At 54.5% G+C, this 26,673-nt stretch overlaps 2 protein-coding genes across 7 annotated transcripts in view; both read left to right on the plus strand.

Annotated features, from left to right (window-relative positions):
- Positions 1-13,850, plus strand: part of Nisch (nischarin) — a 35,704-nt gene extending 21,854 nt beyond the window's left edge. Inside the window, exons 13-22 of one of the 4 annotated variants that reach the window (XM_076833138.1) lie at positions 258-369; positions 4,485-4,609; positions 5,704-5,753; positions 6,805-7,450; positions 8,120-8,214; positions 9,960-10,491; positions 10,964-11,120; positions 11,585-11,713; positions 12,190-12,351; positions 12,633-13,850. In XM_076833138.1, coding sequence (XP_076689253.1) covers positions 258-369; positions 4,485-4,609; positions 5,704-5,753; positions 6,805-7,450; positions 8,120-8,214; positions 9,960-10,491; positions 10,964-11,120; positions 11,585-11,713; positions 12,190-12,351; positions 12,633-13,243 — 2,619 coding nt within the window. In that variant the 3' untranslated portion in view covers positions 13,244-13,850. Of the gene's footprint in view, positions 1-257; positions 370-941; positions 2,032-4,484; positions 4,610-5,703; positions 5,754-6,804; positions 8,215-9,959; positions 10,492-10,963; positions 11,121-11,584; positions 11,714-12,189; positions 12,352-12,632 lie in introns of those variants that run through there. The other 3 variants (XM_076832978.1, XM_076833056.1, XM_076833218.1) reach the window with 3 other exon arrangements.
- Positions 13,851-16,528: 2,678 nt separating this feature from the next.
- The window catches only part of Stab1 (stabilin 1), a 29,235-nt gene continuing 19,090 nt past the window's right edge, over positions 16,529-26,673 (plus strand). For all 3 annotated transcript variants that reach the window (XM_076832753.1, XM_076832789.1, XM_076832852.1), the window contains exons 1-16: positions 16,529-16,667; positions 20,896-21,032; positions 21,333-21,448; positions 21,658-21,743; positions 21,809-21,878; positions 22,483-22,578; positions 22,839-22,949; positions 23,297-23,493; positions 23,752-23,882; positions 24,040-24,167; positions 24,697-24,794; positions 25,004-25,138; positions 25,630-25,770; positions 25,907-25,996; positions 26,273-26,386; positions 26,477-26,530. In XM_076832753.1, the coding sequence (XP_076688868.1) occupies positions 16,587-16,667; positions 20,896-21,032; positions 21,333-21,448; positions 21,658-21,743; positions 21,809-21,878; positions 22,483-22,578; positions 22,839-22,949; positions 23,297-23,493; positions 23,752-23,882; positions 24,040-24,167; positions 24,697-24,794; positions 25,004-25,138; positions 25,630-25,770; positions 25,907-25,996; positions 26,273-26,386; positions 26,477-26,530 (1,785 nt within the window). In that variant the 5' untranslated portion in view covers positions 16,529-16,586. The remainder of the gene's footprint in view (positions 16,668-20,895; positions 21,033-21,332; positions 21,449-21,657; positions 21,744-21,808; positions 21,879-22,482; positions 22,579-22,838; positions 22,950-23,296; positions 23,494-23,751; positions 23,883-24,039; positions 24,168-24,696; positions 24,795-25,003; positions 25,139-25,629; positions 25,771-25,906; positions 25,997-26,272; positions 26,387-26,476; positions 26,531-26,673) is intronic.

Genomic DNA, 26,673 nt, shown 5'->3' on the forward strand with positions numbered 1-26,673 from the left:
TTCTGGGATCGCTCAGGGCCACCAAGTCCTGGCTGCACTGCTCCCAGGCTGCATGACTTCGGGAAGGCCACACCCTCTAGGTCCTTGTGTGTGAGACAGGATGGTGATGGTGCCTGCCCCTCAAGTTACTGTGAGGCTACTTTCATCACCTTATTGTGAGAACCATTGAGCTCCTCCTTCCTCAACTCTGACCTTGTCAGTCTGTTCTTCCTGTGCTTTATCATCTCTCCCCGGCTGACTCAAGCACTTCTTCCCAGGTTGGTGAGGATTCTCGGCTCTTAGCTGGCCCCTGCGTTGGACCCAGTGGCTCTCCTCCCACCACGGCTCCCACCTCTGCCTCCCTGCCCCAGCCCATCCTCTCCAACCAAGGTAATCACATATGGATCTTGCTCCTAGCAGAGCTGCACAGCCCCTGCCTGGGTCCCCTGGCTGGGCTGGGGTTGGGGGAGAGATGCTTGCACCTGCTTCCTTCAGGATTGGGCACAGGGAGGGTGGTGCCATCCGCAGGCTGGCTCCTCAGGTGGCACGCAGCAGGTGCGCCCCGCCTGATTTCAGTTCTGTCGTTTGCTTAGTGAGGATCCCTTATGCTCTGACACCTGCTTCCATTTCCTCTAGGAGACCACAGGGTGTCTAATAGAGCAGACTCGGGGCTATTGGCTCACGAGGACTCGTTCCCCTTGGCAGCATGGGCAGGTCAGCTGCTCATTATGGGAAGCCAAGCCTTGTTACGTTACTGAGTCTGGAGCCCTGATCCCCATTTGGGGAACTTCCTTTTATCCTTACCTCATGTCTGTGGCTCTCAGGGCGTGGCTCAGCCCCAAAACACTGCTTTTGTGGGATCAAGATGGGCTGTCTGTGTCCCTGTGGACCCATGGAAGACCCATCCCTTTCATCTGCCCACTGTCTTAGCGTTTTCAAAGGGCTTTCACCTCTGAACCCAGGCATCCTCGGAGATGAGTGAGTGAAGCAGGTCCCATGAGCGTGTCTGCTGGCCTGGCCCCAACAGAAGAGGGGCGGGTGTGCCGTCCCAAGTGGAGCTGAGGCTTGGGACACGCAGGAAAGAACGCCGCCCACCCGGGCTCCTGGAGACGCAGAACTTGGTGTGAGGCCTTGGGAAACCAGTTTGACCCTATTTCAAGAGCCAGAAACACATTCCCATCCCTTGATCTGGCAACCCCGCTGGAGGGGATCTTCTCTTAGAGAGGGATCAGATGCTGGGGAGGGGTGTGAAGTGCTCCCTGCTGGCAACACATGGGCTGTGACATGCACACCAAAGAGGGGTGGGGAGAGGCATCTGTGGCACAGAACCCTCTGCAGCAGTCCCATCAGGGAGAGAAGACTGGCAGCAAGAAGGGAGACACTTACTAACATTAAGGCAAAAGCCTGACGCAGAGCAGCACACTGAGGTTACCACCGTGCCGTGCGGAAGAGAATTGATAAAAATGGAGCGGTGGGGCTAGGTGCCAGAGCATTTGCCTGTTTGCTTTGGTCAATCTCTTGACGAATTTTTTGGGTTGTATTTTTTTATGTAAAAAGGAAAGAGGGTATGGATCCCTGTGAGGAAGCTTCCCTATCACTGCCATCTGCATGGAAGTCAAGCCCCTCTTTGGGGTCCCACAGCACTGGCAACCCTATAGAGGAAGCGCGTAACTGTAGGCTTCTCAGGGACAGGGAGATGCGTCTGGTCCCAAGGCCAAGGACATTGCTGGCCAGTCTTAGTCAGCAACTGTTGAATCAGTGAATCAATAAGCGATTATGGAGAACAGCAAGTGGAGAATAAGCTGGTAAAGAGCAGGCCTCGGGCAGGCAGTGGGGAGGGGTGTCTCCCTCAAGACTACAACTACAGGCAGCGCCCCATTCCCACCCTGCAGTGATGAGCCTCTGCAGCAGCCTAGGTCCAGCCTTATTTCCCCCTTTCTCTCACCCTGGGGCACCCTGCAGAGTGGCTTCTGTAGTCTGTCCCCACTTCCCAGTCACTGGACGTTGAGACATTGTCTCAGATTGCACCTCTCAAATAAAACTGCAGTGGATGTTTTTGTGTGCACATCTCTTTCCTTTGGGTGAGAAATGACAAGGTCAAACCCCTGCCTGAGGTCTCTCCTGATGTCCCCTATCCCATCTGCTGAGTGGCCCTTTCTCACCACTTGTTTATACAGGCCACAGTCCAGGAAGGAAGTGGACAGACTGTCCCTGTCCACGTTTCCTCATGTCCAAACAGGGATTGGGGAGTTAGTGGCAAGAAAATGTTGCTTTTTTCCTCACAAATGTAGAGGCATCCACATTCGTGTGTGTTCAGCCATGTGTTACTGGAACTAGCCCGGATGGGCAGGGATTTCTCCTATGTGAGAGCAGCTTTGCTAAGTGGCACCTAATGCTCCCAGCCTGTCCCGTAGTGGGAGCATACTTGCAAATTAACTGGGCATTCCCAGGCCAGTGTGAACGGGGCACTGTCCAGAAAACACAGGCCTCTGGTTATTGCAGGTGCTATAGATGGCTGTTGGAGCCACAGAGGATTGTGACTAATAAGGGCCGATGTGCAAAATGTCGGAGTTGATTCTCCAGCCAGGTCCAGGGCTGAGAGAAGCTGTGTAGAGAGGTGGTTAGGAGCAGGCAGCTGAGTTCAGGCTCCAACTTCCTGGCTGTGTGATCTCAAGCTACCTGTGTAGCCTCTCTGAAGCTGTTTTCTCGACCATAAACTGGATACACCTTACTTCATCGATTCTAAGATGCACACGTTTCCACCCTGCGACTTCTCTGAAATTGAGATGCGTCTTTCAGTCAGTGGCGTCCCCTAGTTGCTGTCAGCCAGCTGGTGTTCGTGATGGAGTCATGGGAAAACCTTCCGTGGACACCTGCTAAGACCAAGATGGCACCGTTTCCACGCATCTTAGATTTGATGAAATGTGGTAAATAATGAGAGGCACGCATGAGCTGATGCTGGGGAAGCGCTTAGCACTGCTTTTGGCTCAACAAAAGTGGTCAGTAAACACTCTCCCCTTTCTACATCCTTAGTTGGGGATTTAGGCCACCGCCCTTGAGGAACGAGGAGCCACTTAGGGAGATGAACTCTATGCCCAGGGTAGAATGGTTCAGGGACATTTGTAGGTTTGAGCAGAGGTAGCATCTGAGGTGACTCGAAGGATGAATAGGATTTGAATGGGTCAGCAGGAGAGGGTGGACTCTAGGGGAGGGTGACAGCGTAGGCAAAGCCCAGGGGAGATCCTGGGGAGGGGGTTGCTTCATGCATGGCTGTGTGCTTGCTGTCCTCCTGCCTTGCAGAGCCCCTGCTGCTTCGCTTTATGAGGGTGTCTGGGCTTGGGTTGCCTTCCTGCCCGGCCCTGGGACAAAGGACCTGGGCCATGTGAGTTGTCCTGTCGGACAGCAGCCAAGCCAGACAGATCTCATGCCCTGTGGGGCTCAGAGTCATTTCCTTGGGCTGGGGTGACTAGTGGCAAAGCTGGAGTGTGGAGGCAGGCCCAGGCTCCTCTAGACTCTAGCTATAGTTCAGAACATGTTGAAACACCAGTCTGCAAACTGGAAGTAATGGGTCCAAATATTCCTAAAACAGCCTCAGTAGGATTTGAAAACCCCATGCCTTACCAGGGTGCATGAGGTCATGCTGCTGTCCCTGGGAGGTGGCCCTGGGGTATTCAGTGGGGCCTGTGGGTGCAGGCTCAAATTGTTCTCAGCAGCCCAGGGGGAATCTGGAGCCTCCCATTGAGGCATCCTGTGCTTTGAGGATTTGCTAGCCTGCAGATGTCAGATTAGGAGCTGGGGTCGTGGCTAGTCATTTCCTGGGATGGTGCTTTAGGAGTGAACACATTTAAGGCTCTTGATGGACGTAGTACCAAACTGCTCTCCTGACGGAGGGGTCAGCTCCAACTCCAGTGCCTATCTGTACCCAGTTAGGCCAGGGCCAGGCTGTACAGTGAGTCTGACCTTTGCCAAAGATACAAACCGGTCTGCTTCAACTTGCCTTTCTTTGTGTGCCAGAGAGGATAAGCATCTTTTTTCACATGTTATATCTGTTGTCAATTCTATGGAATGTCACTCTGTGTTCTTTGTAGTCTCTTAATGGGATTTCTACCCTCTACCACTTTTATAATCTGTAAGAACTCTTATAGATTAAAGATATCAAGCTTTGTTATATATTGCAAGTACTTTTTCTCTTTGCATTTGATTTTGTTTTCTTGGTTTTTAAGATTCATCCACAGAGGTTTGATTTTTTTTTTTTTTTTAATGTAGTCTCAGTTTCTTCCTCTGCATGTGTGCTCAGAAAACTTCTCCCTGCCTGAGATTAGAGAAGCAGTCATTGGTTCTTTCTTGAGCTGTTTGAGGATTTTAGCTTTGCCATTTTCTTCTATTACCCATACGATGGTTTGGGGGTCTGGCTAGCCCCCGGCTATGCTGGTAGCCCAAGGCCCAGCCCCTTTGTTGAACAGCTACTCTCCCTGCCCACCCGTCCGCCCACCCCATCTCTGCAGGGATCATGTTCGTGCAGGAGGAGGCCCTGGCCAGCAGCCTCTCATCTACGGACAGTCTGACTCCTGAGGACCGGCCCATTGCTGGGGGCTGCTCTGATTCCTTGGAGTCCATCCCTGCAGGACAGGTAATGCCCTCTGCCTACTCCTGGAGACTGTTCCGTCTGCGAGCCAACTCTATTGCTTGAGGTAGTCCAGTTGGCAGTGGCCTGGCTGGAGCACAGCCCATGCTGCCAAGCTTCATGCTCTGTGCCTGGCCCTGTACAGTCTTTCTCTTGGACATGTCTCTAGTTGAGTCCTCTTAATTAACACAATGGTTAAGCCTGTGTTCAACTTCTCCCTCCCCTCCTCTCCATCCTACGTGTGTGTGCGTGTGTGTGTGTGTGTGTGTGTGTGATGCCCCTCCCTACCATCTCTCTGGGAATAGGGAGTGCTCTGTCATTGGGCCAAGGGGCGGGGGTGAGCCCTGAGCCTGCATGCAGACTGCCTTGAAGAAGACAGTGTAGAGGCAGAACTTCTCCCCAGCTACCTAGTACCCTGGGGCCATTCTGCCCCTTCTCAACATTGTCATTCTGGTAGTCTGAGACAGTGTGACTGTAGTATCTCCTCTGTGGCTGCCGGTCAAGCTTTGGAGGCCCATCCCTGTATCCCAGGAAAAGAAAGGAGGCAAGTAAGAGGGGCTTACACTGCTGTGTCTTGGTACCTGGACCTCTCTCCAGCCCCATTTCTCTGCACAGCACAGGGTAATGGCCCTACAATGCCAGGATGGTTTGCAGAGTCTTTGTCTAGCCCCAGAACTCCCTGCTCAGTGTCACACAGCAGTAGGTTCCAAAGCCCTAGATCTTGAACACTATGCAGAAAGTTTTGGGAGCCCTTTCTAGGACCCGCCTCAGCCCTACTCATGGTGTGCATTGCTGGTCACAGACTGGATTGGTAGACTGTGCAACTGGGTTCTTGGGTGACATGAGGAACCCTTGGATATCAGAACCCCTGAGAGTGTGACTCAGGCTATGGCCCTGGGCTGGGAATGTGAGCTGGGTTCAGACCAACAGGGGTGGGAATCCCAACCCTGCCATGTACTGGCAGGATTACCTAGTGAATGTGGGTGGATTGGGGATGGTGAGGTGCACAGACAGCAGAGTGTCCATCTCAGTGTCCAGCACCCAGGACATGTCAGGGAATAGGTGAAGCTGGGGGCTGATTGTATTTCCTTCTCTATTAGGCAGCTCCGGATGACCCAAGGGACGTGCCAGGAGCTGTTGGTGGTGCAAGGTAAGGAAGAAGTCAAGAAGGCATCTGGGCTTGTCTATGCCCTTCTGCCCACTCTCAGCTGTAGGCCAGAGGTCACCAGTTAGATTCTGTTACCAATCTGTTCACAGAAGTCCTACAGAACTATTTATTTCTTTAAATAAACAGGTGAGATGGACTTGGGTCTGTTTTCCCTAAACTTCACCTGATTCACGTTATCCTGTACCAGGTGGTGGCACATCAAGGCCAGTTCAGTGAATAGCCTTTTTTGTATAGTCCAGGAACTAAGAATGATAATTATATTCTTTGTTTTTTTGGGCCGGGGGGGGTTACCAGGGATTGAACCCAAGGAGTGCATTACTACTGAGCTACATTCCCATTCGTTTTTATATTTAGAGACAGGGTTGCTGAGACTGGCTTTGAACTTGTGATCCTCCTTCCTCAGCCTCCCGAGCCGCGGGGATTACGGGCACCCACCACTTTCCCTGGCTGTTAGTTACATTCTTAAAGAGCTGTTTAAACAAGAAGATGAGTTGGTAGGGGTAGCCTACAAAACCTAAAACATTAACTCTCTGACCCTTCATAGCAGAGTGCCAATTCTAGTTATACATGCAAGGTCTGAATGGTCTGGAAGAGCTAGCATTTAAACTGCCCTAAGACTGCCTCAACCCACCTTCCCCACCTCTGGAGGCCACTGGGCGTCACTGAAGGGAGCCAATTATCAACAAGTGAAGTACTCATTGCCTCAGGGCTCAGAGAAGCAAGCCTTGGAATGACTGAGAAATCTGTGTAGCACTTCTCTTGTGGGAACCAATGTGGTCTGAACAAAGCTGTCCTGGATGGTGTGGTCTGAGTCTTTGGAAGCCTGTACTCATCAGCTGTGTCCCCAGCCTTGCAGCGTTAGCACCTCAGCTCCTCCCCATGCCCTTGTTCTAGGAACAGCTCAGATGTGTAGAAGACTCAGGAGACCCATGGGTGGGTTCCCCAGGGCCAAGGGTACGCAACAGGCTCTTGAGATGGGGGGGGGGGGGTATCCCAGACCCTCATGTCACTGATCCAGTCTCTCCCCACACAGCCCAGAGCACGCAGAGCCAGAGGTGCAGGTGGTGCCTGGGTCTGGCCAGATCATCTTCTTGCCCTTCACTTGCATCGGCTACACGGCCACTAACCAGGACTTCATCCAGCGCCTGAGCACGCTGATCCGTCAGGCCATCGAGCGGCAGCTGCCTGCCTGGATTGAGGCTGCCAACCAGCGTGAGGAGGCCCAGGGCGACCAGGGGGATGAGGATGAGGATGAGGACGAGGAAGATGTCGCCGAGAACCGCTACTTTGAAATGGGACCCCCAGACGCAGAGGAAGAGGAGGAGGGAGGCCAGGCAGAAGAGGAGGAGGAGGAGGAAGATGAAGAAGATGAGGAAGCTGAGGAGGAGCGCCTGGCCCTGGAGTGGGCCCTGGGCGCAGATGAGGACTTCCTACTAGAGCACATCCGCATCCTCAAGGTGCTGTGGTGCTTCCTGATCCACGTGCAGGGTAGCATCCGCCAGTTCGCCGCCTGCCTCGTGCTCACTGACTTTGGCATCGCCGTCTTTGAGATCCCACACCAGGAGTCGCGGGGCAGCAGCCAGCACATCCTTTCATCCCTGCGCTTCGTCTTCTGCTTTCCACATGGAGACCTCACCGAGTTCGGCTTCCTCATGCCGGAGCTGTGTCTGGTGCTCAAGGTGCGGCACAGCGAGAACACGCTCTTCATCATCTCGGATGCCGCAAACCTGCATGAGTTCCACGCCGACCTGCGTTCCTGCTTCGCCCCACAGCACATGGCCATGCTGTGCAGCCCTGTCCTCTATGGCAGCCACACTAGCCTGCAGGAGTTCCTGCGCCAGCTACTCACCTTCTACAAGGTGGCTGGTGGCTGCCAGGAGCGCAGTCAGGGCTGCTTCCCCGTCTACCTGGTCTACAGTGACAAGCGCATGGTACAGACGGCCGCGGGGGACTACTCCGGCAACATCGAGTGGGCCAGCTGCACACTCTGCTCGGCTGTTCGCCGCTCTTGCTGTGCACCCTCCGAGGCTGTCAAATCTGCTGCCATTCCTTATTGGCTGCTACTCACACCCCAGCACCTCAACGTCATCAAAGCTGACTTCAATCCCATGCCCAACCGTGGCACCCACAATTGCCGCAACCGCAACAGCTTCAAGCTCAGCCGCGTGCCGCTCTCCACAGTGCTGCTGGACCCCACCCGCAGCTGCACCCAGCCACGGGGCGCCTTTGCTGACGGCCATGTGCTTGAGCTACTTGTTGGCTACCGCTTTGTCACTGCCATCTTTGTGCTACCCCATGAGAAATTCCACTTCTTGCGTATCTACAACCAGCTGCGGGCCTCCCTGCAGGACCTGAAAACTGTGGTCATCGCCAAGACTCCTGCAACTGGGGCCAGGTCTCAGGGCCCCCTTGTGGATGGCCAGCCTGCTGAGGGTAGGGCCAGGTAAGACCACGGGGCCCAAGGGCATGGGACTGGCATGTGTGATCTCTGGGCATCTGCGTTTTGTGAACAGGCCATTGTCCTGCCCCTTGGCTTCTCCCCAGCTCCTGGCCACCCTAGCCTTAACCTTAACTCCCTCTGGCTTGGCACCTGACTCCTCCTTATCTTCAGAGCTTTAGAAGATGCTTAGGAAAGCTGTCTGTTTGTGAAAATGTGTGGATCCAGGCACCTGCCACCCTTGTAGGGGAGGTTGAGGGAGCTGCCCCCCCACCTTACTTGCCCAGTAGGAGTTGTCACTTTGACCTGGCCCTGTCCACTCTGTTCCCATGAGCCAAAGCATGGCCTCTAGGCATGACTTGCTTCCCCGCCCCTAAGGATCACATCTCGTGGCTGACTCTGGATCTGGGACTGCTTCAGGCCCCTCCCATCCCTGAACTAGCTCCTAGGCTCTCCCTGTTGGTGACCAAAAAGCCCCTCTTGGGAAGGACTGGGTTGCCTATGACTCTGAGAGTTCCTCCGAAAAGAATCTCAGGTGCAAAAGTAACAGGTCAAGTATCAGAGCTGGCTATGTCGTCTCTGTCAAGGCCCCTTTGAAAACCAAAGTACTGACTGGGAAGTCTGAGGTTGGCAATCTGTCCTTCTATCCTTGCTCTCCTCCCCCTTCCCCTGCTCCTGTCCCACAAAGTAATGGGGATTTTGCACCTCTTGTTGCTGGCTTTCCTGGGCTTCCCCTACCTGGGGAAGAAAGCCCTTCATTTAATGGCCCTCCTGTCCCCTAACCTCCCTTTCTCTTCCCTCCTGATAGCAGAGACCCACTTCTGCATGGGATTTCCCTTCTGTCTCCAACCCAAACCCCAGATGACACTCCTAAAGGGCTTTCAACCTCTTCCAGATTGGATCTGGTGTTCCTATCATGCCAGCTGAAGACAGCATCCTGTGCTATATGGCCATCTTCTCCTTTCCCCTCCCCTGGGTGTAGCTTCAATGGTGGACACCATGTCTTTACTTCCCTGTCATCCCCAAGCCTGCTGGCACTGGCCCATAGGGGACCACATGCAGAAACCATACCCTTTAGCAGATGCATCTTTGCTCCAGGACAGCAGGAGGGCAGCCCCAAGGCTTCCTGGGGTATTTCCTGGCTAAATGCAGGATCATAGCCCCAAGGGTCTCAGCAGTTGGACTCGGTCAAGTGGAGAGGATAACCTCTAAAACATTTTCCTTCCAAAGGGGTGTGACTTCCCAGCCTCTGTGAGCTCTAAGGTTCTGTGCATTATTTGGTCCTGTGTCTGGATCAGACCAGTTGACAGCCCGGCCTGGCCAAGTGCAATGGTGGCTGGGTGGGCTAAGAGCATGGGCCACCAAAGCACACCCCAAAGGCAAACTGAGGAGCAGTTTGAGCCTTTGGTTCTCACTTCTAAATGCACCCACTCAACCCAGGTCCCAGCCCTGGGCAGGCACTCTGGACCCTAGAGTGGCATTTCTGAAACCTTTTATACTTTCTCAAAGTGAGATTTCACCTGGGGTGACTTGTTCTGCTCCCATCTGCCACTCAAAAGAAAGGGCCTGGGTATTTTCCCTCTGTTGTTTTGTCCTCCCATAGGAATCTGGTAATAAAATCTCCTAAGTGACCCCAGTGGTGATATATGGTATATAAGTGGCCCTCACACACTTGAAGTTGTGCATAGATGTCAATTTCCCTGGTTCCACATATTAATATGGCATTTCTTGGGGGGGATTGGGAGATGCAGTGATGACCAGCATCCCCAGGAGGGACCAGCAGAGGCTCTGGCTCCAGCCCCAGCCCCAGCTCCGATAGAGGTCCCAGCTCCAGTCCCAGCAGCAGCCTCAGCTCCAGGCCTACCAGAGGCTCCAGCAGAGGCTCCAGCAGAGGCCCCAGCTCCAGCCCCAGTCCCAGCCCCAGTGGAATCTCCTCCAACTCTGCCTCCGGCTCCGGCTCCGGCTCCAGCTCCGGCTCCAGCTCCAGCTTCAGCTCCAGCTCCAGCTCCAGCTCTATCTCCAGCTCCAGCTCCAGCAGAGGCCCCAGCTCTATCTTTGGTGCCAGAAAAGGGCCCAGTAGAGACCCCGGCTCCAGCTCCAGCCCCAGCAGAGGCCCTGGCACAAGCTGAGGTCCCTGCCCAGTATCCAACCGAGCACCTGATCCAATCCACTTCAGAGGAGAATCAGATTCCCTCGCACTTGCCTGTCTGCCCGTCACTCCGGCACATTGCCAGCCTACAGGGGAGCGCCATCATTGAGCTCTTCCACAGCAGCATCGCTGAGGTAGTGGCCCATGCACGGGTCCTCCAGCTAACGATTGTGCAGAGAGGTGTGGGCTCCACTGTGGTACCAGTCAGTCCTAAGGGTGAGGCAGGGGTTGCCTTTGGCCCTCAGATTTCTCTGGTATCATGTAGTCCTCGGCTTCAGCTGCTCACAGGTTCCAAGCTACCTTCCTCTGGCCAACTGCCCTTTGTGCTACCTCCCCTCTTCAGTCCCTGGCCCAGCAAACCCTCTTCCCATCTTGTACTCCTGACTCCTCTGCTCTGAGTTATAGACACATTGATGAGATAAGCTTCCTGCCTTTTTCTGTCTGAAGCCATGGGCATGTCCCCGGGGTATGCGAGCCACCTCGGTAGTGGGGATGACAAAAATAGCAGTGGGGTATCCTGCCAGGGATCTGTGATCTAGGAGGTAGAAAGGTGCATGCTCCCACCCCACCCTGCTCTCCTCCAGACCCACACCGCTCTGTGTCCAGGTTGAAAACGAGGAGCTGAGACACCTCCTGTGGTCATCAGTGGTGTTCTACCAGACCCCAGGGCTGGAAGTGACTGCCTGTGTGCTGCTGTCCACCAAGGCTGTGTACTTCGTGCTACATGATGGACTTCGTCGTTACTTCTCAGAGCCACTGCAAGGTAGGTACCCAGACCTGCTGGTTGTCAGGAGTTCGAAGCATATGTTCAGAGCAGGCTGAGAGGCCAGCTGTGTGGCCTTAGGCAGCAGCACCTTGACTGATCTGGGCTTAGTTTCTCATTTGAGGAAGCGATGACAGCAGCACTTTCCTCCTAAGCCATCACGAGGACCTAAGACCAGATGTGGATATGCCATGCCAGGGCCCAGCAAGTGCTTGGGAACTGTCTGAGAGAGGCAGGAAATGGGGATTGGGCAGCCTCTGCCCCTTGGGACCTCAGTGGGAACCTTGGCCAGTGAGCCAGCAAGGTGAGGCTCATACCCCAGACCTAGCTGCAAATGAGGATTTGCATGCCACAGGTGGTGTAGACCTTTGCCAGGCAATCCATTCCTGCTGGACGTGCTGCCCGTGTGCCCCCTATACTTGCTGCCACAGCCACCAACCCCCTCCATACCTTCCTCTCCATAGATTTCTGGCATCAGAAAAACACTGACTACAACAACAGCCCCTTCCACATCTCCCAGTGCTTTGTGCTTAAACTCAGTGACCTGCAATCAGTCAACGTTGGCCTTTTTGACCAGTACTTCCGTCTGACCGGTAAGCGACCCACTGTGCTTTTGTCCCATTTTAGATGAAGGATAGTGTCACCATTGGGCTTCCACCTTCTGTCTGTGGGTGCATTATCGTAGACAGCGTTATCTCTCTGCTTACAAGCCAGCTAACCAGGCGGGAGGAAGCAGCTCCAGGAACTGCTGAGATTGCAGGACTCATGCCCCAGGGAGGTGGGAGGTGGGGTGTGCAGCGAGCACCAGCCCGGACTCAAGCAGAGCGGGCCCTGGGCTCAGGCAGGATGTGTCTGACTCATACTTCCTGAAGAGAGAAAACTAAGCTCTTTCCCTCATGCCTCTCTGTATCCCCTTCCAGAAAAATGTCTCAGCCCTTCCTGCCTGATAAATGGCTGCCTCCCCAGGTCCCATGATGCTTTCCTTAGGTTCCCCACAGCCTTGGCTTTCTGAGACAGAGATCTGGCAGGTGAAGTAGCTTGTGGCCCTGACCAGCCCCATCTTGTGTAGGCTCCTCCCCGACACAGGTGGTCACGTGTTTGACGCGGGACAGCTACCTGACGCACTGCTTCCTGCAGCACCTCATGTTGGTGCTGTCCTCTCTGGAGCGCACACCTTCACCAGAGCCTGTTGACAAGGACTTCTACTCAGAGTTTGGGAACAAGACTACAGGTACCCTGTCCAGCGCAGCTTGTAGACCTGTCCCAGGGTGGACATCAAAAGCCCCAGAGTGCCTCCCAGTACCCCAGAGTCCTCCCTGCCTCTCTCATTTTTCTCGTCCCTCTTAGCTGGCCAGGTTTTTCTGTGGGGCATTGCCACTGCAGAGCTTCCATCCCAGATATCCTTCAATCCCTTTGGTGTCAGCCCTGGGCTGCTGGCTTGGGGCCCCTGGTGCTTTTAGCTCCTCCACAGGTCAGTTCAGGCCATAGCCTTGGTGACATATTTCTCTACAGGGAAGATGGAGAACTACGAGCTGATCCACTCAAGCCGTGTCAAGTTTACCTACCCCAGTGAGGAGGAGGTTGGGGACCTCACATACACTGTGGCCCAGAAGACGGCTGACCCAGAGAAGGCCCCAGGCCTCAGCATCCTGCTGTATATACAGGCCTTCCAGGTGGGCGCGCCACCACCTGGGCGCTGCAGGGGCCCGCTGCGCCCCAAGACACTTCTGCTTACCAGTGCCGAGATCTTTCTCCTAGATGAAGACTATGTCCACTACCCACTGCCTGAGTTTGCCAAAGAGCCACCCCAGAGGGACAGGTACCGGCTAGACGATGGCCGTCGTGTCCGGGACCTGGACCGCGTGCTCATGGGTTACCAGCCCTACCCGCAGGCCCTCACTCTCGTCTTTGATGATGTGCAAGGCCATGACCTTATGGGCAGCGTCACCCTGGACCATTTTGGGGAGATGCCAGGTAGCCCTGCCAGGGCTGGCCAGGGTCGTGAGGTCCAGTGGCAGGTGTTTGTCCCCAGTGCCGAGAGCAGAGAGAAGCTCATCTCGTTGTTGGCCCGCCAATGGGAAGCCCTGTGTGGCCGGGAGCTTCCCGTTGAGCTCACTGGCTAGCCCAGGCTGCACCCAGCCTTGCACCTGCCCTGTCCAGCCTGGTGCCTGCTCCAGGCAGGGAAGCAGGCTTTCTTGGTTCTTTTAAAAATGTTCTTTCCCCTTCCTTTTGGTACCTTAATTTGACTGTCCCCACAGAGAATGTGGACAGGTGTTCAGTCAGTTCTTTCTGATGCTGGGAGCAAGAAAGCCAGGCCCCTCAAAGTGTCTGTGTACCTTCAGCCTCCCGTGGCGCCTCGCCTGCCCTGAGTGGTGTGGTCGGGCGCCTCAGTGTCGTGTCTGTTACTGTGGTGCCGTTGCTAACCTGTGGCACTGTGGATCTGATCGGCCCTCCGCGTCCTTCCCCAAAGTGTCAAGTCCAGTCCTATCTTGTTGCTGCTGCTGTCGTTGTGGGCATTTTGCTGCTAATTGTGAAGCTGGCAGCAGAGTGCACATGAGAAGCCCCCTCCCCGGGCAGTTTTTCAAAGTGGAGACCGCCCCTGGTCCAGACAAGTAGGGGAGCCTTCTGGGGGAAGGAGTCCCCCAGGCCTTGGGGCTGAGAGGGGTGGGGGCAGGGGACCTAAAGCTGCCAGCACCAAGTGTGATTCCTGTTGCCTATTTTCTCTATTCCAATAAAGCAGAGTTTGACACAGTCTGGGTCTTTTGGGTTAAGGATCACCAGGGCCCCAGTGAGTTCACCCAGAGCGCGGTCGGCATGGGAGAGGGTGCTCTGGAGATTTGGGTGCACAAGATCTGGGGGAAGGAGAATAGAGTAGGCCTCCAGGGGCCAGATATGTGTTAGAGACAGGAGAGCTATGAGGGGGACCTCTTGGGACACAGCCATGTTGGACTGTGGCTAAACCAGAATCCCAGGGCAAATGAGAAGAGTCCACAACATTCCCCAGGGCACCCGAATCACAGTAGCCCAATGTGAAGGTAAGACCCAGAGTCCATGATTACTGATGTGTGTGGGTCTGTATTCTCACCAAGATGGCCCTTGGAGGTGAACCCAGGTGATGGCAGTGGAGAGCAAGGTCACCTGCCTGTCACTGTGTTCCTGTCAGAGAGTTGGAGGTTGCCTTAGGGAGCCCTGCTAGGTAGGACCTGAAATTTTTTGAAAGCTAAACCCTGTGCCCTACCCTTCCTCTGCCCCAATCCTGCCACCAGTGATGGTCCCTTGCTCCTCACTAACCTCTTACGTAGCCCAGTCAGGAGCCTCAAGCCCTGGGACCACTGGGATTATGGAGAGGTAATGGAGGAGGGTAGGGTGTGGCCCATCTGGCTACAAGGCCTGCTCTTATCCCCCTCTTCCCCTTGACGCCAACAGAGTAGGGATCCTGGCCTGGGTTTGTGGGGGTAGGTAAAGGGTGGAAGTAGTCACCCAGGGAAGGATCTCCCCACCCTCAGTGCCCCGCAAGCCAAACTCAAAGGCTAGCCTCGTGGCCCTCCAAGCTAGGAGGAGGAGGGCAAGTCACCAGCTCCCCATCCAGGTCTTTACCAAAGGCATTTAAAAATGGCAACCTGGTTCTGTGGCCATCTCTTGCCTCTTCATCTCCATAACACCCTCTAAAATTGGAGTAGTGACAACCCAAAGCAGAGATTACCACACCCAGTGCTGAATAGGGGTCCCCACCATGGGTCACTAAAGATAAATCTCAAAGAGATAAGCTGAGCTACCCTGGATGAGCTAGCTACCTGGCCCCTCTTAGCTTCAGTTTCCCTACCAGTGACAGGGCAAATAACAATAACCACCCACATTCGTTGATTCATGCCACACACCTGTCCCCAGGTGGCATGGCTTATTTACACCCTCCCATCGCCCTCCCTGATCTCCCAAAGCCGACATTCTGGGAGGGTGATAAATAAGTCATGCCAGCTAGGGACCATTTCGAGAGGAGGTGGAATCAGGTGTAAGGCCACCCCATCAGCAGGCTCGGGGAAGCCCTCCAAGCCATGTTAAAAGGAAAAACCTGGGCCAAGTGTAGCTCAGCGGTACACACGAGGTCCTGGGTTCAGTCCCAGCAACACACACGTGGAAAAAAACCTTAGGTAAATTAAATTTAGCCGTTTATTTGAAGAAATAAAACAATTCTTGAATTGGACAGCTTTCAGAACCACAACAGGTTCTAACTCCTGCCAACTCTGAGGCAGCATTTACAGAAAACAGAAGTGAGGTATAGAGCCAGGAGCGGTGGCACACGCCTATAACCCCAGTGGCTCGGGAGGCTGAGGCAATTCAATGAGACCCTGTCTCTAAATAAAATATTAAAAAGGACTGGGGATGTGGTTCAGTGGTTAGGCACCCTTGGGTTCAATCCCCAGTACCAAAAAAAAAAAAAAGTATAGAGACAATTATTTTTTAATTTATTTTTTAGTTGTAGGTGGACAAAATACCTTTATTTTATTTTTATGTGGTGCTGAGGATCAAACACAGTGCCTCACGCATGCTATGTGAGCCTTCTACCTCTGAGCCACGACCCCAGCTCCTAGAGACTATTTAAATAGTTACAGCTGGACTGGGTAATTAAACTGGGTAACTAAAGCCATCTGAACTCCATCTTGATCTGGTCTGGTCTGGTGGGTCTCAAGCAGGAGCTCCACCCAAACCAGTGGCTATCTACACATTTCAGCACCTTTGACCTGAGACTGCACCTATGGTAAAGGACCAGCATGTGACCGTCAGCGTGGTAACTGGAGCAGAGTGAATGGGGGACGGTAGATGCAGCAGGAAGCAGGAAAGGCCCGATGGGCACTGAGTGGGGGTCAGTTGTCAGTATGGTGAGGGGAGAGCATGGAGGGTTTAGGGTCAGGAGTGGTGCAGTCTGGACCGTCAGAACTGGCTGGTGGAGTGGCTGAGACTGTTGGGATGAGGATTTGCGAGGCCACCCCATGGCATCTGTGCCACCCGTGGGATGGTGCCTGGCAGGGAGTCCCAGTCTGGCAGTTGGAAGGGTCAAGGCAGGGGCAGACGCAGTTCCCTACCCCTTAGCAACCAGAATCCCAGAGACTAAATAAAAAGTGCTGGACTGGTCAGATGAGTGGGTGTCCTTAAATTTGCATTTGAATTTGCTTCAGAATCTGATAGAGCCTAAGCCCATGGTTAAAGGTGGGTTTGGGCTTCCAGGCCAAGAGGGTCTTGGGCCCGGAATCTGTGAACAGGTTCCAGGCTGTTCATGCCGGGGTCAGTGGCCCGCGCCTTCCCTTCCGCCTGCTGGCTGCTGATACGCAAGAGGAAATCCTGGAGGGTTCCTGTGGGGAACTGCATTTAAGAACACGGCCCGCCCCATCCCGCCTGCCCACCCCTTGGAGCTCATTCCCTTGCTGTGACTTCTATCCTGGACGGTGTGCTTGCCAGCCACCGCCAGTCATGGCGGAGCCCCGGGGTCTCCTCTTGCTCTGTGTCCTGGTCTCCTGCATGGCAAACTCCAGCTTTATCAGGGGGCAGAAGGTGAGTGTAAGCCAGTTTGCTGGGGCTCATGGTATCCAGACCCTGCCAGCCAGCAGTGGGATGGTGGGGCATGGGCTGGGGTATAGACACAACCAGTTCTTGGCTGGCCTGTGTAAGCCCAGGTAGCCAGGCCCATATGCCTACTTAGTGTCACCTGGGCTGCAGAGGTACATTAGCCTGCCCTCTGTGCCTGATCAGCCAGCCATTTGTGGGCAGCTGTCCTAGCCTGTGAGTGAGGGGAGGCAGAGCCAACCCATCTGCCTTCCCTCCCCACCCATACTGAGGCCCGAATTTCTGTGTGGCCATCACCTGAGGATGGGAGATGTGATCATTGCTGACCCCTGTGGGACCCGCAGACTGAGAGACTCATGGAACATATGTGCATGTGTGTGTGACTGTCCAGCTCTAAGACTGCCCGGGGACAGAAGCTCTGGGTAAATGCAAGTTGCCACCAGTCCGTCCTGGGCATATCCCCTCATGTCCTCACAACCTCTGGGCAGAGCATCCTTTTGTGCTCCTAGATGGATGTTGGACACCAAGGCCCACGGATGACAGAGATGGACCATTCCCATTCTGGAGTCCTGCTCCACACCATACCTGCTGTTTGCTGTCTGGGCATGCTGGTGTGAGCTCCAGCGTGGCTCCTCTGGTCCATGAGGCCAATCACGGCCCCAATGTCTATCCACAGATCCCCCCAGGGCCCATGCTAGGGACACGGCTCCTGCTCAGGCTTCAGGAGGAGCCTCACACCCTGGGTATGGAGATAGATTCCCCGGCCTGGGATCTGCTGCCAGGTGAGGGGACTTCCCTTACGAAGCCAACTCCCACCTGTTTCTTGGAGTAGCTGTCACTGTCCCTGTGGCATCAAGAGGCAGGCTGGGGTTGAGAAAGGAGAAGGCTTGCCCATGACCCACCTTCAGGTAGCCCAGCACAGGGGCCCACGTGAAAGAAGTCAGTGAGAGGTCTTAGATTGGAGTTTATTCCTTGTTGGAGACCTGTAGCTCTGAGAACCTCTAAATCTGCTATTTGGGCACTGGGACTTGGCCAGACTGGGCCAGGAAACAGAGGTCAGGGTCCCCTGTCACCAGCAGGTTCTGTCTCTTTTTTTTTGTACCAGGGATTGAGCCCAGGGGCTTAACCACTGAGTAACACATTCTCCCAAATTTGCATAGGCCCTTGCTAATTTGCTGAGTTTGCAAATTAGCAATTCTTGAACTCGCAATTCTTCTTCCTCAGCCTCCCAAACTGCTGGGATTACAAGCGTGCACCACTATGCCTGGTCTTGTGTTCAGAGCCAGGCCAGGGATAGTACAGGCAGATGCAAGGCTAAGAAAGTAAGAGTGATAATGGAAAAGCCAAGGGTTCCAGGGCTGTGCTGAGTTCTGCTGGCAAGTTCCTGCCCGTCCCCTGCCTCAGTTTCCCCATGTGTACCATGCAAAGGAATCTCACAGGATGCCATCTCCTCATATTCCAGGAGATGGTGACCAAAGTCAGTGAGAGGTCTTGGATTGGAGTTTGTTCCTTGTCAGAGACCTATAGCTCTGAGCATCCCTAAGTCTGCAATTTGGGGATAGGGGCTCAGCCAGCCTGCGCCAGAAAAGAGGGCTCAGGGCTCTTGCAAATGGAGATGTAGCAATGGGGGCCTTATTTCATAGCCACTCAGGCTGCCTGGCTCCTTTTGTAGCATGAGACCCACTATAACTATTAGAAACGGAGGGTCTGAGGGGAATGGACATCCCCTAGGTCACATGGCCAGTAAGAGGTAGCAGCAGGACAAGTTCCAACAGCAGCAGAAACAGGGAAGGCTTCCTGCGGAAGCAGTCTTAGCAACCTAGCAGTCTTCTGCCTCCTTGGTGTTGGGCATGAGCCTGTGGCCTTAAGCCAGGGTTCACAGGGAGAGGAGCATTGGCCAGGACCCAGCTCTGTCCCTCCCTGCTTGGATCTAGGGTTGGGGGAAGCAGTGTGGGGGCCCCTCCCTCTCTGAAGGGATTTGGGTTCTGGGATGTCAGCCCCAGCCCAGTCCCAGCTTGGGAAATTTCTTCCACCTTTTCACCACGGGGTTTAAAATGTCCTGTCTCCTGAGCTTCCCCCAAAAGTGTCTCTGTGGGAAGCAGACATTGCCAACTCAGCTCCAGCTGGGCATGTGGGGGAGGCGGGTGGGGAGGCAGCGCTCTGGCTACGTTGGGTCCCCAAAATGCCCCAGAAAGAAGGGAATCTGATTCAGCACCCAGGGTATGGTCCAGTCTCACTCCACCCACCAGGACCAGTGGCAGATCAAGAGGCTCCAGCTGTTGATGCTGTTTACAGGCGACTGGGCAGATGCTTGGCCCTGAGCGCTGGCCTTGGGTGTGGTCCCTGGAGAGGAGCTGATCTGGCAACTGGCTTATCTAGCCATCACCACTTCACACACACTAACAAAGCTCCCGCTTCCTCCCAAGTCCCTCGCCCACTGCTTCCCCTTTTTTGACTTTGCCAGGAGAATGAGGACGGCACTCTTGGTCACCCGGGCCTGTCTAATGTGCCTCCCAGTGCTGGTCCCCCAGCCAGAGTGGTGATCAGGCTGGCAGGTCTGGCCAGGTGGCTTTGAGGGGAGCCTTTGCCAAGCCAGCAGCTGCCCAGTCCTTGAATTACCCAATTTCCTAGGCATTCCTTGGCTCAGCAAAGATGAGCGTCAGGTTGGGAGATGAGACCACAACATCCCAACTCTGCGGCCAGACACTGAGGCTGCTCTGAGTAACTTCCCTCTTTGTAGACCACAGAGGCATGAGCGGAAAAGGCCAAATCACAGTGTCAAAGAGGCCTTGGACCCCCACCCCCCAGTCTCTCTAGAAAAAAATATGGGCACTATTTCTCCTTTTCTCTTGCTTTAAGGGGTCATACTTCTCTAATGTGGGTTTTGGGGTTTTGTTGTTTTGTTTTGTTGGCACCAGGGAATTGAACTCGGGGGCACTCAACCAGAGCCACATCCTCAGCCCTATTTTGTATTTTATTTAGAGACAGGGTCTCGCTGAGTTGCTTAGTACCTCACCATTGCTTAAGCTGGCTTTGAACTCAAGATCCCCCTGCCTCAGCCTCCCAAGCTGATAGGAATACAGCGCCTATCTGTAATGTGTTTTAAGAAAGGAGTATTCTGAGCTCTTCTCTTTTAGATCACAGTGTGCTCAGATCTAATTTTTCTTTTTCTTTATGTCTGTATTTATTTTTTGGTACTGGGAACTGAACCCAGAGGTGCTTTACCACTGAGCTACACCTCTAGCCCTTTTTATTTTTTCATTTTGAGACAGGGTTTTACCAAGTTGCTGAGGCTGGCCTCCAACTTGTGACTCTCCTGCCTCAGTCTCCTGAGTCCCAGGTATTATCACGCTCAATGAGCTCAGTGGTTTTCTTTCTTTTTTTTTTTTTTTTAAAGAGGGAGAGAGGAAAGAGAGAGAGAGAACTTTAATATTTATTTTTTAATTATTGGCGGATACAACATCTTTTGTTTGTATGTGGTGCTGAGGATCGAACCCGGGCCGCACGCATGCCAGGCGAGCGCGCTACCGCTTGAGCCACATCCCCAGCCCCGAGCTCAGTGGTTTTCAAAATGAACACATCTCGGTTTTTCCAGGCAGTGCCCCAAGCCCTCAATCCCACCCCCATCAAAACACACCTTCCCTCTGCCCCTTTCTCTCACTGAGAACCACGAGCTTAGCTGCTGCCTTCCTGGGCACAACACTGTCGCTTACTGGCATTTTGTCCTTGTAAAGGTAGCCACCCTGGTGATGGACTTGGAAGAGTTGCAGCAGGTGAATGGGGCTTCAGGGCAGGACCCTTCCGGCTCCCTATCCCACTGTCCCCACCTCAGGTGATTTTGGAGTGACCTCTCTGCCCCACCCTCCCTTGCTCTCTTCTCCATGCAGTCCTGATTCTCACCCTGTCCCCAGTTGACTCTGGGCAAGAGCTGAAACCACAGCCTCCCGTTTTCTCCCTTGAAATGGACTGAGGTAGAACAAAATGGAAAATATTCTTGTTCTGGAAGGTGCAGACTCAGAGGCTTCCAGGCTGTGGACACAGGGACATGCTATGACCTTAACAACTCACAACAAGGTTTCCTAGGAATTTCCCTGTCCTCACTGCATTCCTGCTAAACCAATGGGAAACTTAGTCGTGGAGGAGCATCCAGCCTTGCCACCATCAGGACTGGGTACAAGATCCAAGCCCCTAACTACTTACTCTGCCCACGGCCCAGGTACAGTTCAAACGCTGCGACATCAAGACCAAGTTGGTAGAGCACACACCCTGCACCACATGTACTGCCATCCAGAAGCAGGGGTGTCCCTTGGGCTGGCTTCGGCGTTCCCCGGAGAAGATCTCTCAGGACTGCCGGTAAACACCTCCCCTGTCTGTTCCCACTTCGACAGCAGCCTGTGGGGTAGCACAGGGCCAGGCCTGCAGGATAAGAGCAAGGACTGGCTTATCCATCATCTCTTGTGCCCTGGAGACAGGTGGGGAGGAAGAGAGGGGGCAAGAGGTGTTTATTGAGCATCTACTGTGTGCCCAGCCCTGTGCTCATCTCTGCTCTAGGCAGAGGCAGGAAAGGCGGGGCGAGAGCCCTGGTAACAGTCTAGGGTGGCTGGGGCTGCAGGCAGGAGCCCCCTCCCAACACCCTGCCCGCCCTGTCTGCAGCTACGAGATAAAGCTAGGGGACACTCTGATGTCCAAGAGCGGCTGCAGTCTGGAATGCTGGAAAGAAGTGGAGCAGAAAGCCTGCTGCCCTGGTTACTGGGGGTCCCAGTGCTATGGTATGGGCAAGAATGGGGGGCTGCTTTCTGTCCCCATCCTAGCCCCAGTCCTGTGCTCCCTTACAACTTGACCATTTAGTGACTGCTTACCTAAAGCTCCCCGGGGGACCCCCAGCCCTGGCTGTCCTGTGGGAGGGAAGGAGTCTGAGACTGGCATTAGGAGTAAATGGAGAGTTCCTGGGGTGGAACTGAGTCTGGGGGGTCCACAGAGTGCCCTGGGGGAGCTGAGACACCATGCAATGGCCACGGGACCTGTCTGGATGGCATGGCCAGGAATGGGACCTGCGTGTGTCAGGTAAGAGCTGGGCAGGGTTGGGATGGGGGCTTGGAGGGGCCACTCTGACTTGGCACGTCCCCCAGGAAAACTTCAGTGGCTCAGCCTGCCAGGAGTGCCGAGATCCCCACCGGTTTGGGCCAGACTGCCAATCAGGTGAGGTTTTCAGGACCAGAATCTACCTGAGGGCCCACAGAGAGCCGTTCCAACAGCCAGCCCCCACCTGTATGTCCAGCCTCCCTCCAAGGCCCTCAGCCCCATCATAACCCACCAGGGATGCATATCTTGCTCACTCCCCCAGGGCCTTGCACATGCTGTTCTCTTTAGACACCTCCTCCAGGAAGCCCTCCCTGAATCCCCAGGCTGGGCCAAGTGCCTTCTCTGGGCTCCCACCAACTCTGTGGCTCTCCATGCAGCTCCATACTCTTGAGGTTATACCGACCAGAGCCCAGTTCTTTTTCTTTTTTTTGGGGGGGGGGGTGGGAACCAGGGATTGAACCCAGGGGCATTTAACCATTGAGCCCCATCCCCCACCCTTTTTATATTTTATTTAGAGACAGGGTTTCACTGAGTTGCTTAGCACCTTACCAAATTGCTGAGGCTGGCTTTGAACCTGAAGTCCTCCTGCCTCAGCCTCCTGAGTCGCTTACAAGGGTGCACCACCACACCTGGCTCAGAGCCCAGTTCTAAGCATAGAGAGGGAAGAAACCCCATGTCCTTAGTGAGGCTGAAGTCTCACCTGTCCCTATGGGTCCCACAGTGTGCAGCTGTGTGCACGGCATGTGCAAAAGTGGGCCGCTGGGGGATGGGAGCTGCCTGTGCTTTGCTGGATACACCGGCCCCCGCTGTGACCAAGGTAAGCAGAGCTGCCCAAGCAGCCTGGGACAGTGGCTCTCTATGGGTACAGCACAGGAATTGGCTGGCTGTGAGAGGAAGTCTGAACCTCAGCCTGATTGGGACAGGATTTGTCCCCCAGGACCTCTGCTGCTGGAGGCCCAGAGAGGGCAGGGTCCTGCTCAGAGTCACACAACAAGTTAGGCAGAGTGCCTTGGTTCTTATATTCCTCCTCAACCCAGGATCTCAGGGCCATCACAGTGCTCTCTCCTCTCTGCTCAGAGCTACGCATCTGCCAAGCCCTGAGCTGCCCCCAGCATACTCAGTGCTCTGCAGAGGACCCCACCTGCAAGTGCCTGCCTGGCTACACCCAGCAAGGCAGTGTATGCCTAGGTGAGCAACTGACTTGGGGTTAAGGACTCTGGCTCAGGGAGGGCAGGGCCTGGAAGAGCATCCTTTTCTTAACAAGTAAAATCTGGATAATGGGCTAGGGGTGTGGCTCAGTGGCAGAGCACTTGCCTAGCATGTGTGAGGCGCTGAGTTCGATCCTCAGCACTACATAGAAATGAATAAAGGTACATCAACAACTAAAAACAATATTAAAAAAATAGCTAAAAGAAAAAAATCTGGCCAATTACAGGGAGGGAGAACCGTCTCCAGGGTGGGCAGGGGGCTTATCCTCAAGGCCTAGACAGGGCTCCTGGGTGCTCAAATCACTTGGCCTCTTTCTGCCCTGGCAGCTCCCAACCCCTGCCAGCCATCACCCTGTTCCCCGCTGGCCCGATGCTCAGTAAGTCCCAACGGGAAGGCTCAGTGTCACTGCCTTGAGAACTACCATGGCGACGGGAAGGTGTGTCTGCCCCAGGACCCTTGCACCATTGACTATGGTGGCTGCCCCAGCAACTCTACTTTGTGTCTGTATCAGAGGCCAGGCAAGGTGAGCCGGAGCCCAGGCTGAGCCTGCCCCACAATCCACCTACCCACTCTGGATCCAGGACCCTGGGCAAATCACAGGCCCTCTGAAAACCCAAGCGACTCATTTGTAAAGTAGAGAGAGGAGGACAGCCCTATCTATTCTCAGAGGGTGGATACGGGCCCGTGGATACGGACTGTCCAAGGGAGGCACAGGCTAGCACTTCTCCCAGATTCTCGCCCGTGAATGTAACGCTCCCCTCCTGCCTCTGCCATTGGCCAGGCCACCTGCTCATGTCAACCAGGCCTGATCAGCATCAACAACAATGCCTCTATGGGCTGCTTTGCTGTCTGCTACCCCTTCTCCTGTGACCTGTCAGCCACCTGCCAGTTGACCCCTGAAGGGAAGACCAGGTGGGCACAGGAGCCTCAGGGGGGCTTGGGAGCAGAGCAGAGAGGGCCGGCTGGACAGGAACACCCTCAACCCAGGGGCCTTGAAAGAGGGGTGCGTGAGGACCAGGAGGGGGAACTAGCCCAGCCCCACCCTGACTGGCTGTCCTTGGGCTTCCAGATGTGTGTGCAAGGAAGATGAGGTGGGGGACGGGCATGCCTGCTATGGACACTTGCTCTCCGAGGTGCAGAAGGCCAGGCAGATAGGCCTGTTGGTCGTGCAGCTAAGAGTTGCCATCAGCATGTTTGGTGCGTGTCCCCAAGACCTGTCCATGACCCTGCCCCTCCTGCCAACAGAACCAGCAGGGAGGACATGCTGGTCTCTACATAGGTTTTATTTATTTATTTATTTATTTATTTATTTATTTATTTATTTATTTATTTATTTATTGGTACCAGGGATTGAACCCAGGGGTGCTTAACCACTGAGCCATATCCCCAGCCGTTTTTATATTTTATTTAGAGACAGGGTCTCACTGAGTTGTTAAGGCTGGCTTTGAACCTGCGATCCTCCTGCCTCAGCCTCCTGAGCCACTGGATGACAGGCGTGCACCACCGTGCCCGGCTCTACATCGATTTTAGTTTCTCGGCCCAAGAGCTGTAGAAGCCAAGAATGGGCTCTTGGGTGCCTGATGGGGCTGGGGGAGCTGGCCCCCAGTCCTGATGGCCCATCTACCCCACTCCTAGACCCAATGCCCACCCCAACTCTCCAACCTGAGATGCCTAAGATCTTCCCACTCCCAGATCTATTCTGATGTTCTCTTTCCTGATCCGCCAGAACAAGGCTGCCAGGAGATCCTTACCTCGTCAGGACCCTTCACTGTGCTTGTGCCATCCATCATCTTCTCCAGATCCTTCACCACCAAAACCATGAACGTGAGTCCTCTCTACTGCAGAGCTAGCCATGGGCCCTTGCCTGCCCCCCCACCTGAAGCTGCCCCCATTTCAGGCTCCTGAGAGAGTCCCGTGTGCACACACTGGGGAACTGAGGCATCTCTCCTCCCCCACTGCTTGAGCAGGGAGTGGTGTGAAGAGGGTTGGCCTTCTCTGGGTTTACTGGACACCCCACCCCTTTGTACCTGCAGCCATTGCTGGCCCAGAAGCTCTGCAGACAGTACATTATCCCTGGGCAGCACATGCTACAGGACTCGGGTCTCCAGAGCACACACACGTGGTGGACACTGGCCGGGAAGGAGATAACTGTTACTAACAACCGCCGGGTAAGCGTAAGACCTATGCCAGGGGACCAGAGGAGTCCCAGATAAAAGATTCAGCTCAGGCAAAAGTTGTTCAGGTGAGCTGGGCACAGTAGCATATACCTGTAATCCCAGCAGCTCTAGAGGCTAAGGCAGGAGGATCTCAAGTTTGAGGCCAGCTGGTCCTGAACAATTTAGCGAGACCCTGTCTCTAAATAAAAAACAAAAAGGGGTACTGGGGTGGTGGCTCAGTGGTAGAGTGCTTGTCTAGCATGCGTGAGGCACTGGGTTTGATTTTGAGCACTACATACAAATAAATAAAAATAAAGGTTCATCAACAACTAAAAAATATTTTAAAAAATAAAAGAGGCAGGTGATGTGGCTCTGTGGTTAAGTACCCCCTGGGTTCTATCCCAAGTACCTAAAAACTAAAAATGGAAAATAAAAATAAAAAGGTGTTGGGGTGGGACAGAGGGCTGCATGTGGGGTCTAGCAGATATCTGGCGTCTCATCAGAGATACAGCTACGTATACAAAGACCAGCCCCAGAAGACGTTCAATATCCAAAAGCCCAACTACATAGCAGCCAACGGTATCTTCCATGTAGTCAGTTACCTGCGGTGGGAGCCCCCACCTGGGATGTCCAGGGACCCCAAGGTAAGCCAACACCCCCCACTCCTCCCCACCCCATGCTGCTATGTGATCTCCAAGCCCTGCAGGGTTAGGGGCAGCTCTGGGCAGGTGGGATGCACTTCCCCCTCCCTTGGGCTGAAGCAGCCTCACCCTTCTCTAGGGTCCTCATGAAGATTCCTCCCAGCAGAAAACCATTGGCCAGATCCTGGCCTCCACTGAGGTCTTCAGCCGGTTTGAAATCATCCTGGAGGTGAGCTGGGGGAAGGTGTCCTAGCCCATCTAGGTTTCTGGGCCAGGAGAACATGCCCCATAGTGCTCTGGGGTTTCACACTAGCATGGCCTTTGCCGCCATCCCCCCTGCATCCTGGAGCCTGTCCACTGCCCTCCTGGGGTTCCGTGGCAGCTTGGACCCATCGTCCACATCTTCCATGGACGTGGCCGGAGCACCTTGCAGGCTGCAGGCCGCAGGTCTCCTGAGGCAGAGACTGGCCGTTGGACCCCCTGAGCTTCCCTCCTCCTTCTGCAGAACTGTGGGCTGCCCTCCATCCTGGATGGGCCCGGGCCCTTCACAGTCTTCGTTCCAAGCAACGAGGCGGTAGACAGCCTGCGCGATGGCCGTCTCATCTACCTCTTCACGGCAGTAAGCTTGGCAGTAAACAGGGGCTGTGGCTATGGGGCCTCCACCCTTCCCACGGGGCCTCCACAAGCCAAATTCCTTCTTCCCTGCCAGGGTCTCTCCAAACTGCAGGAGCTGGTGAGGTACCACATCTACAACCATGGCCAGGTGAGTGGTCCTCCCCTGGAGGACCTTGGCTGGGCCCCCAGGTGGGGAAGGTTGGCTGTCCCTGGGTCATGGTGCCCCCGTCCTCCTGCTCTCCTTCCATCTGGACATCATAGCGCAGAGTCGAGTCTGGAGGCAAAGGGGTA

The sequence above is a fragment of the Callospermophilus lateralis genome, chromosome 1 (assembly GCF_048772815.1).
Source record: "Callospermophilus lateralis isolate mCalLat2 chromosome 1, mCalLat2.hap1, whole genome shotgun sequence".
Classification (NCBI taxonomy): Eukaryota; Metazoa; Chordata; class Mammalia; order Rodentia; family Sciuridae; genus Callospermophilus; species Callospermophilus lateralis.